The sequence below is a fragment of the Rhodnius prolixus genome, unplaced genomic scaffold, assembly GCF_049639745.1.
Source record: "Rhodnius prolixus isolate KJV_2025 unplaced genomic scaffold, Rpr scaffold_3, whole genome shotgun sequence".
Lineage (NCBI taxonomy): Eukaryota > Metazoa > Arthropoda > Insecta > Hemiptera > Reduviidae > Rhodnius > Rhodnius prolixus.
In genome coordinates this window covers 41,351,502-41,364,901 of record NW_027411603.1, presented here as the reverse complement: position 1 = coordinate 41,364,901, position 13,400 = coordinate 41,351,502, and the positions used below count along the sequence as shown (strand labels likewise).

Here is a 13,400-nt window from a genome sequence, read left to right as displayed (position 1 = left end):
AGCTTTCTCTAGATCTTTATTTAACTGTATACCAACATTATGAGTACAGTCATTTTACTAAAATGAACGCTACAGCATCATCATTAAGAGTTAGTTATGCTTCTTTTTATAGTTTTCTTACTAGGTAAGAAAGATATGCGACCATGTCAAATTTCGATCTCACTTAATGGGAAAAAATAGATATTAAGAAGATGAAAGAGAAAACATGCATTTTGCACGTTACAGGAATTGAACATTGCAAAATTTGAAAGTATAAAACAAAAGTTAATAGATAAAGTAAAATAAAATCTAAAACATTAAGTAAAAGGCAAGTTTTATGAGGTCTCAATTTCAAACTTTGTGCAATAAAATTCAAAAAGTTTCACTTTTGTACACTATCTACTGATAAAATGCCAAAAATTTGATCATTTAAAAGAAGTTGCTGTAGAAAGGTACTTCTTGTTTGATTAGTTAATTTAGACATCTAAATAAGAAATGTTCCAGATTCTCTTCCTCGTGCATACTGCAGATTGTGCACATTCCAGCACCTCTTTGGTTCTAAATACTCTTAGTTGACTAATCGATATATCTATTGAATGCAGGTTATATATTATGTTTCGCCAAGTATTTCCCGATGAATAGTGCTGTAACTGGAACTAGGAAAAAAATTAATAAAAGACGCTATTTTTTTTTTAAATTAAAAAGTTAAAAATATCCTCAAGAAATCACTAGAATTAGAGCATTATTTATACTCTCCATTTTCTATTCAGCAAAACTATGTCTAGACAAAAATTAAATACTTATAATATTTCAATTTCCATACAGAAGTTCATGAAGTTCAAACCATCAGTTGGGCAAATTGTACGATAATTAATAACCTAAGAAAATAGAAGTCTTTATGAAAAAAGTTTATATTTTCTAACCCTTCCTTCCTTATAAGTTAATTTAATTTTAAATTGAATAAAGGTGATTCTGTGAACAAGAAAAAATTAAAAGAAAATTAAATCTTGGAAAGCAGAAACTCCATTAAAATGAATGAATTATAGGGAGGAAAACAATTAAAGAAAATAATATAAATTAATTGAAGCTCTATTTGGGAGTTAACGCCGTTTTTATGGTAGAAACAATCAAAAAATTGTTATTAGCCTATTTCTCGAAAACGGTTGGGAATGGAACTCTGGTTTAACATGAACTTTTATCACAAAAGTACATGTAGAATTCACTTTCTTATGGCCTGATTTTAAATTAGAGGCGGGTGGGATTTGCTTCTGGCACTGTACTTAAGTGGCTTTACAAAGAGCAACCAAAAACGTAAGTCTTTCCCACCAATTATTTTGTAAACACGTTGGTAATAATATTATCTCACCTCCTCTGGTTTGCAAGGGTCTAAAGGGTATCAAATAGCCCGGCTAAAACGATCTAAAGTAAATGAGCAAAACTATCTTCTACTCAAAACATATATTTCAACACAGATCTTAAGTTTAACTGAAAAACTCAACTGAAAATTCAATCAAAAAATCCTTAGTGGTTTAACCTTTGATTTAACTCGATTTTATGTATCTTTTTCTAATCGATCATACGCAGTGACTTATACATCCTGATCGTGTTATATATTTTAAATGTACACTACCCCCACACTAGACTTGAAAGAACAGAACTAAACAGACGCTATCGACTACTTAAAAGACTCTTAGACGATAGATCAAAACTCTCTCTGGGCAACAAAAGACTGATTTATACTACTATTTTGAAAACCCATCTGGGCGTATGGAATAGAACTGTGGGGTTCAACCAAACGCTCCAATCTCCAAAGGATTCTATCGCTACAATCTAAAATACTTCGAACTATCGTAAACGCTCGATTTTATGTCTCCAACCTGACTGAGCACACTAACCCATTCCTTTTGTCACCCAAGTTGCTAAAACACGATACAGAAAACTGCCACTTCAGCCTGCAATCTCATATAAATCCTCTAGCTCAAAATCTTTCTTCTAGAACTCTTCCTGACAACCCGGACAAGACGTCTTAAAAGACAGTGGCCTCGTGATCTCCTCTCAAGTGAAGAGAGTGACTAAACATATAATGTTTTGGAGTGTTACCACTGGGTAACTTCTCCACTCATTTACTTTGACATGTTCACTGTTATCATTGTTACTTATAGCGCTAACGCGCTGATTGTAGCACAATAAACGCATAAAAAATAAATAAATGTACACTGGCATATTGTTTTTATTATATCAAAGCCGAAACTATATTCAAAGCGGCAAATATTATTCTTTAATTTTATTTCTATTGTAAGGACGTCATCATCTGAGGTCATATGCATCTAATGATTTTTTTTACATTAAATTTGCTTAGTGGAAGTCAAATTATTTACAACAAAGAGATTGTATCTCCTGTTAATTGTAGAATCAGAAATTTCGGTCTGAAATAAGAAAAAGTGACGCATTCTTCGACGGATAAATTCACCAATATTATCGAACACCGCTTACTCAACCAATTTATAAGAATTGTAATATAATTAGGCATCCAATTTTCCCACTTCTGTCGCTATTTGTTAATTAGTATCTTGGAACAAAGATAAACGAAGTGCGCGTGCTACATTTAAAGATTATTGTATTGAGAGAAGAAGCTCCAATAGAAAAGAGTAAAGGTTCCTAATTGTGATAAAGTTTAAACTCCTTTTAGGTATCTCAATGGTGTATATACCTTTGCCAAATCTTTCTATCTTTTGATATGAATCCTCTATTAAAGGAATCAAAAGTATTAAAAAAAGACAAGAAGGGCAGAAACTGCCCTCATTGAAGGTTTCTCTTTAATTTAAACCATTCATCAGTAAATAAGTCATTAAATGTAAGGGCTCCCAGCCAAACTCGCCCTTTTTTTTTACTGGCTCTTTTGTTTGTTTCCAAGGAATTCAATAATAACATCTTATTTTTAAGAGTTTTGTAGCACAATGGGAGTTTTTTTAAATTTTTATTTATGTAATTTAAAGTCTGTGAAAAAGTATTGATTTAAAATTTCCTTTTTGGTTCAGAATAATATATCGTGGTCTTCAGTTATTCGAAAAAATCTGGATCTATCTTATTCTGGGCACTCTATTTTGGAGAAGCAAGGGCTACTTTAGAGATCACTTACTTCTTGATTTGGTGCTGTCTACTAACTTATTTTGATAAGTACGTTTTAAAGGCGCATCTGAGCTTAGGAGGATGGGTTAAAACTTTCCTTTTTTACTTTAATACAAAGTTATTGTCTGTTCCCTTATATTAAGAAGATTAATTGAGATGCTCAAATTCCGTGTTGGTAGAAAATTGCTCATATATAAATGCTACTTTATATTAGGTATTTTTTCACTGACCTTTTTGAAAATAACTCCACTATTAAAAAGGCAAGTTGGGGTAAGTATGGGGATAGGTATCTCTCTTGAAGGTATCGTGTTAGAGTGATCTGTATATTTACAGACTACTTCAGATCTTACTATTGTAAGATGAAATTCGTTGTTGGAACCTTGGAAAGGTTGAGAGTTGTTCAATAACAGAAAGACGTATGAGATTCTCGAAACAGTAATATCGATATTTTGTGAGAAAAAAAAAAAATGTGTTCACTTTTCCAAACAAGCAGCTTCTAAAGATATTAACAAAAATCTCAGCTGTGTCCACTTTATGCTATATTAACTGATGTAATTATAGTATCAATCTGTGACCCATGACGTCGACACAGTCAGTCGCACAATCTTACTTTTCTGTTCTGCTTCTCTTATTTCACTCGGTCGGTCACCCTTTTCGGGCATATTGTCTGTCCCTCCATGACACTATTCCCCCTTATATCTCTCCTCCTCTGGCGTGATCTTCTTTCTCAGCTGTGTTGACAGGTTATTATTCGTCAAGGGGAAGTCTTGAGAGAGGATGTTGTACAAGGAAAGCGGGGTGGCAGCGCACATAGGGTATGTTCTCTCCTCCTCATCCCCCTTCTCTGGTAACCTTGGATACTGGGTCTTTCAATACTGTCCTCTTCCCTAATCATTGGTCACGTTTTTACTTCAATTACCAAAAACGTGAACGAACAAACTAAATTGAATGCCCTTTGCTAAAATAAATATACGTTCACCAACAGTACAACACAAAAAGAACTGATCAATTATTTTTTTTTAAACTTTTTTTCATTTGACTTTGAAAAGTTAGCATTCTGTCAGATTAATTTTAACAATATAACATGAATTCGGTTGTAGACAGACAGAACAAAATTATGTTAACTCACTGTTAGTAATAATTATATTTTGTTCAAATATTAATAAAACTTTGTACATTTAATTAGTTTTTTATTAAAGAAATAACATTTTGACCTATTTCAAAAATTACAGGGATTTAAATTTATTACAGTATCTCAATTCTCTAGTCAACCTGATTACAAAGCGCCAATGCTAGCATTAATATCTGAATATCTGTATTTAATTTTTCGAACTGTATTTACATACTTTTTGTCTATACATTGTAAACTTAGATACTGCAAAAAGGCCTCTCTCTTCTTCGTTCTATATTTTACCAACCACAATGTCTTGCAAATCTTTTTTTTCCGCTAGTGGTATTTAAAAAAAAACAAAGAAAATCCAAATGAGTAACATTTCTGTTGAGATCTCGTCTTGTTTTTCCTCCAAAACTACCCAGAGTTGATGGTATGAGCTCTGTAGTTTTATAGTTTATTCTTGTACTGGCAGTGACTGTCAAAAATTCCGGACGCATGCGTAATTTCAGTTCAAGTAGGAAGTGAATTTAAAACGAAACTTCCTATTAATTTCCTTTTACTTAAAAAAAAAATCTTTAGAAAACCGATCGAGGCAGTCATTTCAAGTCTTCAACGTGCTCCAATGTTTTCCGATTACTTTTCAACTATTGGAGAATCCCTACGGAATGGTATTGTTAGGTCCGACCCTTCGGAATTCGCCGAGTATTAAGAGACTGAAACAGTTAAAAAAAAAAAAACAAGCGTAACTACACAATGCCATGGACATTGATAACCTTTTCTTATAATCTTAACACTGTAACAATATAAAAACTAGCTCTGTCAGAAAAGTATTTCTAAGCGTACCGAGAAATCATCCCTCGGATTAGCTCCCTCACACTGGGGGTACTCCCTGCAAGACTTAAAGCCGTACAAGAACCAGAATCATAAGCTTAAAGTAATTATTTAATTATTAATGTGTTCTTATAATTTGAAGAGATCGTGTCTCTACAATTCATTTTGTACATATTCTCTTGAACTTTAATAGATTATTTTTCAAACCAAGTTCGCTTCCCCTGAAAAAAAATCCTTGCCCAGTGCTAGAAATCAGATAAGGTTCCTTGTAAACGTAGTCAAGCCCTATTACTACATCTTGAACCAGTAAATGGATTTTGTTTCAAAAAAAAAGTAATTGAAAAATCTTTTACTATGCTTAACTTTGTAAAAAAGCATTTTATACTTTAACAGTATCAATTTAATATAAAACTGTATTTTTATTTATAAAATATTTAATCTTAAAAAAGAAAAATGACATCCTGGTGTTAAAACGGAAATCTGAAGTTTCAGAATCTAGAAGGGAATGTGAATAGGGGCGTATCACCCTACAACGGGGATGAAATACGCCGAGGTGACACGGTCTCCTGTATTTGACAGGATCACCTTTTGAATATACTGTGGGGCCTCAACGTTTCTCTGGGCGACAAACCGTCCAGAAAGTAGAGCCCCACACTTCCCGTCCTGCAGTTATTGTATATTCAATGTTCATTGTTTGCTCTACAAAGTTCTCGTGGTACCTAGTAGACAAAATAAGGAAATAAAACGACAATTTAATTTTTTTTTTTTTTTAATTTTTCATTCTTTTATGGGCAATTTGTTGATTATTACATTTTATTTTCCGTTGAATTGAGGGGGGTAGGTACTAAATCAAAAGAGTAGGAATACTTGAGAGGCCGCTCTCTAGAATATTTTTAAAAGTTTACAGTTCATCATTATTAGGCCCTGATGATGACCCAGTCAGATAAATAACTATGAATTTCGGCAAAAATTCACTCTTTTCTTTTTGAAACAGTTCCCTAATCGTATTATACTTTATATACCATTTTAAACTGGAAAATTTTTCATTTTTTGTTAGAATTATGAATTAATAGGGCTTTTTATTTATGGTTTCAGCTGCCGTAACTGTACGAGGATCTGAACCAGAACTGACCATTCTTCCTTCTTCTACAACAATGGCAGTAGGCAAAGCGGCAGTGTTAACCTGCCGACCTAGCGGACCAAATGCAAATAATCTATTCACTGATCTCAAGTGGTTAGATACACAAAATAGAACCATAGGTGACAGAAATTCGTAAGTACTTCGGTTTTGTATTTTAAATGTATTACAAATGTCATTATTTGTTGTAACAATAAATCTGTAGAACTCTATCGGCCTTTTGGGGAAGAGATCGAGCATTATAATTACTACGCTGATCTCAGTAATTTAAAAAAAATAAAACAATTGTAGAAATTACTGGCGATTTCAGTATCTTTTATTTTTACCGAACTTAACGACTTAGGGGATTAGGTAAATCATTTTGAGGTGGGGAAACGTGTTTGTTTTAGCATTTATTAAATTGAATTCAAGAAATTTAAAGACATAGTTTTTAAGTTATTTATTTACCTTATGCCGGCTATTTGGTTACTAAATGGTGTTGAATACTGCATTAATTATTATAAATTATAAATTACAAAAGCTTGGCAAGGATAATCTAAAAAGATTGGAATTGATGTTTCATCTCGAGTGAATCTTCAGTAAAAACTTTTAATAATAAATAACAGCAATAAAATTTAAAAATAGAAGGTTATAAAAGGTGGAAAAATCTGTAGTCGACTACTGATGTAATTATAGCAAAGACTAGCAGCATTGGTAAAATGAATGACTACTTTTTATTAAAAATACGAGTATAATGCACAAGATGTATATAAATAGAACTTTTCAAAAACACTGCACTGAATATTGAGTCATCTAAAAATGTCATGTCTATTGAGAAATAAATAAATCTGATTTAGAAAAAAAAGTTTTTGAATCAATTACTTCTTTAAAAAATATTATAATTTAAAAAGATGTAATTAACTAGTTATGAAAGTTATTTATTAGACTTGAGTAAGAGAGGTTAGATGTTAAACTTGTGTTTTCTTGGACAGAGTTACTGGTGACAGGCTGTACGTGGAAGAGATGCCAACGGTCAAAGCTTTAGCACTGATAATATCGTCAATGCATGAAAATGATGCTGGAATTTATACATGTATGGGAACATACGCTACCAGTAAAGTTCTTACAAAATCTGTCCATCTAAAAACTATCAGTAAGTTTAAAATTTTATCTTCATTATTGTTGTAAGATTCTAGTTTTTGTAGTAAGATCCTTCATCTTTTTCTTTTTTAAACTATAGAATTTTGCACCATTGTTACACCTCTTGTTATTTACGTTAATCTTCGGCGTACTGTACTGTAAAGTGCCTTATGTAGTTTTAAACGTCAAGTAGATGGCGTTAAGATTACTAAAAATTAAAGGAGTAAATTTCAATAATTTGATCTTACGATTGTTAAAATATCTGTGATATTTGAGTGGTTACTAATGGTTCATATTTTAATGTTTAATTTTTTCTAGTGGAAGTAACGTGGGTGAACGCCCCTGAAGAACAGTATCCATTGTTGGGTTCTGACTACAAAGTCATGTGCGAAGTGGAAGCTAGACCTTCGCCCAGAATTGAATGGAAATTGAATGGTGAACCAGTGCCACAAGATGGACGTCATATTATTGAAACAGATGGTTTAATAATTAAAAATGTCCGAGCCGATGACGATGGTACCTACATTTGTAGAGCTCTTGTTCTTGAAACTGGACAACTGCAAGAGAAAAAAATCAAAGTAGAGGTCGGTGAACGCTATTCAGGTTTTTTGTTCTTATCCTTTCATATTTTTAGAATAATTTATTATTGCTCTGATAATTTTTTATTTGTTCCTTTTCAAGTACAGGTCCATACAAAACCAAAGATTTCTGAGAGTATGCCTAAAAGTTTAGAAGTAGTCGATGGAGAATCAGCTAGCATTAAATGTAACGCAAGCGGTAAACCGGCACCCACATATATCTGGTTGAAAGGATCGACTAAACAAAATTTAGCAGCTGCTAGTGATCGTTTTATTGTGGATGAAATTACTGGAATACTGACCATTACCAAAGTGGCTCGGGATGATAATACAGATTTTAAATGTATCGCTAACAACAGAGCTGGAAATGCTGAGCACAATGTTCGTGTGACAGTCATAATAAAACCGAATATATTGGAATTAAAGAACATATCCGTGCCGGTAGGTAAGGAAGCTCTTTTGGAATGCAGAGCTACTGGTAATCCACTTCCGAGCATCACATTTAGGTATGTATTCGACATTTCATTTCACACTCTAAAGAAAACAGTTTTTTCTTTTTTTTGTTCTGATCATAGTGAAAAATTGATCATACCGAGAAAGGTATTAAAAACTGTAAGAATCCTAAAGCATTTAATAAAGTGATCTAAGTTTCTATTTTTATAAGAAGTTAATGATACCTTTATATTCACCTCTCGACATTCTAAACATTTGATCTAAAAAATGTGTCCGAAAGAGTTTCAAAAACTGGACTTACATCTACCTAACAAACGATTTATTAAAATTATTTTATCTACACCTACCGTCTACGTATTAAATAACTTTTCAAACGATCTTTGAAATCTATTCGTAATTTTAAAGAACTCTTCTTAAGAAAATTTATTGGACCATGATCTTTTATTTATTACAAAGGATTTTTTTTTTTAAAGTGAACAAGTTTTAACATAGTTATATTATTTATTCCATTAAATCAAAGTTTAATTAATTTCGTCAAATTTGTATGTATAAGGTAAATAATCATTTTATGTAGGCCACCCACCATAAATTTTAGTTACAAAAATATCTACCAGGAACAGCACCTACTTATATCGTGTGGCGGTAGAGAATTAGAAATGATTAAGAGTTCTAATTTCATTTTGGCCGTAATGATTATTAATTTAAATTTCTGGTTATTAATTGAACTGCTTATAAAAAATTAATAATTAAAAAAAAAAACAGCTAGCCTGGAGAAAACTTAAAAGAAGTTACCCGTATTCCAATCAGTCAGTCTGGGTATAGTAAGTATTAAAGGAATAAAAAGAGCATAGAGAATTAGTAAAAGTATTTCTCAAAGTGATTGAGTTTCCATTTATGTTCTTCTTTTTGTATTTAGTTCTTCGATGATAATAGTTAATTTATTTCCTGTCATAATTAGATATCAAATGTAAACTTACTTAAGAAAATTAATTACATTCTGGTATGTACCTTCCTAACATAACATACACCGGTGAAACAATATCTGGTAGATCTTCCCTTTTGGCCGAAGAGCCCTTCCATCAAGTTGTGGGCCTTGTACACTGTAACTTGATGTTTCAAACTGTCAATAAACGGTTTAAAGCAAGTTATTGCTTGTCACTAATTATGATTGATAATGATATATGTATTAGGGTGATTCAATGTTAATACTTTGTTGATTTAACAATGCATACTTAGCTACATGCATGTTTACCGGAGGCTGATTCTACGTTCGTTTATTTAAGGCGGATAAAATTTCCTCACTCTAATATTTTTAACAAGTAATTTTTACTTTATTTGATTTCCAGTTAATAATTGTTTAAAATTTTAAATTTATAGGAAATTAAGTTCACCAAACAATATGATCGCTGGCGTACAACCTAATGATGATAGAATTAACGTAAGTCCACGAGAAGATAGAGAAAAAGGTGTCTCCATTGGACAGCTGATTATCTCATCAGTGGAAAGGAAAGATGATGGACTTTATGCTTGTATTGCCAGGAATAAGGTTGATTCCATTTTATTTTTTCTTTATTTGCTTCATTAACTTCTTGAATTAATTTAATTATTAGTAAATTGGTGACCCTTTTCCTTACTGTTTTATGAATGTTACAGTATTACAATTAAGACCTGATGAACGACTGTTTTTTTAAATATTTAAGTTTCGCTCGTTTTCTTTTTGAATTACAAATTTTGTATTTATTTCTAAAAGACACATTCTTTTATAATTTAAACAGTCATTGCTCTATTTTATCCACTGCAGCACATTTACTGTCTTTAATATCGTGATTATCATCCATAATTGGAATCTTCAGAGATAACCTCAGTTTGCGGTAGATAATGTGCCAACCACTAATAATGCTTCTCAAGCTGCTACACTCAGAGTCAGAGTAGTATTAGAAAGAAATTAGTTTTTGGAAGTCAAATTAGTTACATCAAATATTAACTCCAATTATGACTGGAAATTCAAAACCGATTAGGATCACTAAATAAAGCAAATGTTCTAAGCGTATATAACTAATCATACTTACAATTGTAACTGCGTTAGACATAACGGCAGAGTTGGTAGGATTTACAAAGCAAAATTATGTACAGAATGATTTAAATATTTATTGTATGTTTATATATAAACGTTCGGAAATTTAAACTTAGTATATATGTTAGAATTATTGTACCGACTCCCTCTGTTTCTAAATGGATGAAAAGAAAAAATGTTTTATTCTTGTCACTAAAAACGTGAAGATCGCTTCTATTTTTGTTACTATCTATTATTTCAATAATTTTTCAATAATTCGCAGTGCTACGAACTTATCTTGAAGCTTACAAATCAAAATGTAAAATTTCAATGAATTTATTAAAAACATTGAATTATTTATTGCTCATGCTATTATGATTAAATTATGTTTAAACATTTTCCTTGTTTAATTTACTAGAAATATTTGAGGTCATGTTTTTAGCAATCAATCCTAGATAATTAATTCCATAAAACAAAACTTCTTACAGGGAGGCGAATCTATAAAAAATGGACACATGACAGTTGAATTTCCACCCTCGTTCAACCATACTCCAATGAGTGAAGCATGGTCTTGGAGAAGAAGACCTATAAACATTACTTGTATAGCTGAATCAATTCCAAATGCTACAATCACTTGGATGTTTAATAATAAGGATATTGAAAAAAATCCAAATTTTAGAAAATATGGAAACGGCCCCCAGAGTACAATACTTGTTAGTATAAATAGAATAAAAATGGTTAGCGGTTTGTTTATATTTTGATAATTTTTTATTAGTTAAATAACTGCTTTGCTATTTTAGGTGACTCCTAGTGATGAAAAATTCTATGGTGCTTACAAATGTGTAGCGAAAAATGTTCATGGGGAAGACTATCACGTTATAAGACTACAAGAAGCTCATGAACCATCTGATATAATACAATCTAAATTAGGAGTTGTTACAGGTAATTCTGAACAGTATCTTATACTTATGAAGCAGTTCCGAGAAAAATACTGAACTTGAAAATTTCTTGAAAAGTCTTAAGTCGTGAGAAGATTTGGGAATGGTTGGATGAATCTTTTTCGGCGTTTGAAAAACTAGTTAATCCATAGCCTTACTCTTCAATAATGAAAGTCTATCTCTGTATCTGATCTAGCAACCTCTTCAACAAGTAATTGGCGGCCCCCCAGAAACAGTTTTGAAGGGGGAAGCAGGATCTATTTGCCAGGCCCTTTTTTGCCTGGGAATTACGGTGTGGAAAGCACAGTAATTATTCAGTGTATCCCAATTCCTTGACGTGTTAGGGAATCATTTTACACTTGGTTGTGTAGGGTTATTAAATCTCGGCGAAAGTCTCCTCCATCGCAGCGTAACAACAATAACAAGTTGCTTTGGAGTGAAAAACTGTAGTCAATCTTCAGAAAAAATTTAGAGTAATCAGGAACAGTGGTAACTTATTTCGCAAATCACAGCCTTGACATTTTCATCTCTGTAATGAACCTAGATTTTTTCCCCCAAGCCTTTCCACTGGTTTGCTAACACCTGGAAAATCAAAACTAGCTCTCCAAAATCTGCAAATCCATTTTGAATCTGCAAATGCCAAACGCCAGTTCCCATTGACGAGAACGTTAAGGAAAGATAACGGGTATATAAATATAAAGAAATAAAAGTTGATATCCCCAATTTTTTTTACTGTACACCATCTATATTGATTCTATATTTGTTGAATAATTTTAATAAGACATTTTATTATTTAATAATGCAGCAACTACAATAACATTTGAGTTCATCGAGCCAAGAAATACAGGAGGAAGACCTGTTAATGCCTACGCAGTACAGTACAAGAAAGAAGGATTAACTAACTGGAATGAAGCACAAAATAAAACATGGCCTTTAGGTACAGAGTTACATTTATTTAATTTATATTTTTCTATAATTGTAACGATATATCATAACTTCAAATCCTATTTTATTTCAGGCCAATCATATATCCTAGAAGGCTTAGAACCACAAGCTACTTATAATTTCCGATTTGCCGCTGGTAATGAAGTTGGTTGGGGTATATGGGCAGCACCGCAAAGGCATACAATGCCAAAGAGATCAAGTCCAGAAGAGCCAGTTATTCTAAATCATCCAGTAAATCAAGACGACTTTATTAGATCTCCATACTCTGACAGATTTGAACTCAGATGGAAGAAGCCTGCGGATAATGGGGAATACATAGATGAATATCAAATAAAATCCTGTCCAGTAAGTTTGTAGTTCTGCGTTTTTCTTTCTAAATTTAAGCACAAGAAATAGCAGTCGAACATTGAAATCTGCTAATGTAGAGTAGTATTAGAAATACAATATTGATTTTCGGATTTTATTCATCTTCAAAGATTGAAAACTCTGGTAAAATAGAAAATCGTAACCGTCAGGCAGACAATAAGGGTGTGGGAGCAATCTTCGATGGATGCTGAAATATATATTAATTGATCAGATTGAAAAATTTGTATTTTAAGTTGATTTATTTTATATTTGGCTTGAAAAAAGCTATTAAAAAAGGAAACCCAATAGGTACATCAACCTTTGCTCTATTCTAAGCCAGGTTTATACTTATTGTGCGTGGCTGGCTGCTATACATTTTTTGTCTAGTGCTTATTTGGGTACCTAAAGTAAGAACTAACTGGGCCGTGTTATTAGAGGACAGAAGGAGTTAATTACTTCCTCCGGATACAGCCACAGTCCTGCGTAAATTTTGTTATGGATGGAAAGTAAAACTGATCAACTTATAGCAATTTTAATACATTGATAATTCCCAGCTTACTTCTGTGCAGGTCCAAAGAACTGAAGGAGAATGGACATCCACTGAAATAAGCTGTAAAGATGTAAGCTTTCGAAGTACAGAATTGACCTCAATTGACGTTAAGGAATTAATGCCAGACACATTTTATAAAGTTGAACTAAGAGCTCACAATTCTATAGGCTACAGTACACCAGGACAAATTATTGTTAGAACAGCTAGAGGTAAGGAAATAGTTTTACA

The 13,400-nt window shown here is 32.2% G+C and overlaps 1 protein-coding gene across 4 annotated transcripts in view; it reads left to right on the top strand.

The window, feature by feature from the left end:
• Fas2 (neural cell adhesion molecule fasciclin 2) overlaps positions 1–13,400 on the top strand; it is a 390,652-nt gene that overhangs the window by 363,699 nt on the left and 13,553 nt on the right. For all 4 annotated transcript variants that reach the window (XM_074125198.1, XM_074125196.1, XM_074125197.1 and 1 more), the window contains 10 exons: positions 6,149–6,326; positions 7,163–7,323; positions 7,629–7,894; positions 7,997–8,394; positions 9,719–9,887; positions 10,883–11,107; positions 11,195–11,336; positions 12,138–12,269; positions 12,351–12,622; positions 13,192–13,381. In XM_074125198.1, coding sequence (XP_073981299.1) covers positions 6,149–6,326; positions 7,163–7,323; positions 7,629–7,894; positions 7,997–8,394; positions 9,719–9,887; positions 10,883–11,107; positions 11,195–11,336; positions 12,138–12,269; positions 12,351–12,622; positions 13,192–13,381 — 2,133 coding nt within the window. The remainder of the gene's footprint in view (positions 1–6,148; positions 6,327–7,162; positions 7,324–7,628; positions 7,895–7,996; positions 8,395–9,718; positions 9,888–10,882; positions 11,108–11,194; positions 11,337–12,137; positions 12,270–12,350; positions 12,623–13,191; positions 13,382–13,400) is intronic.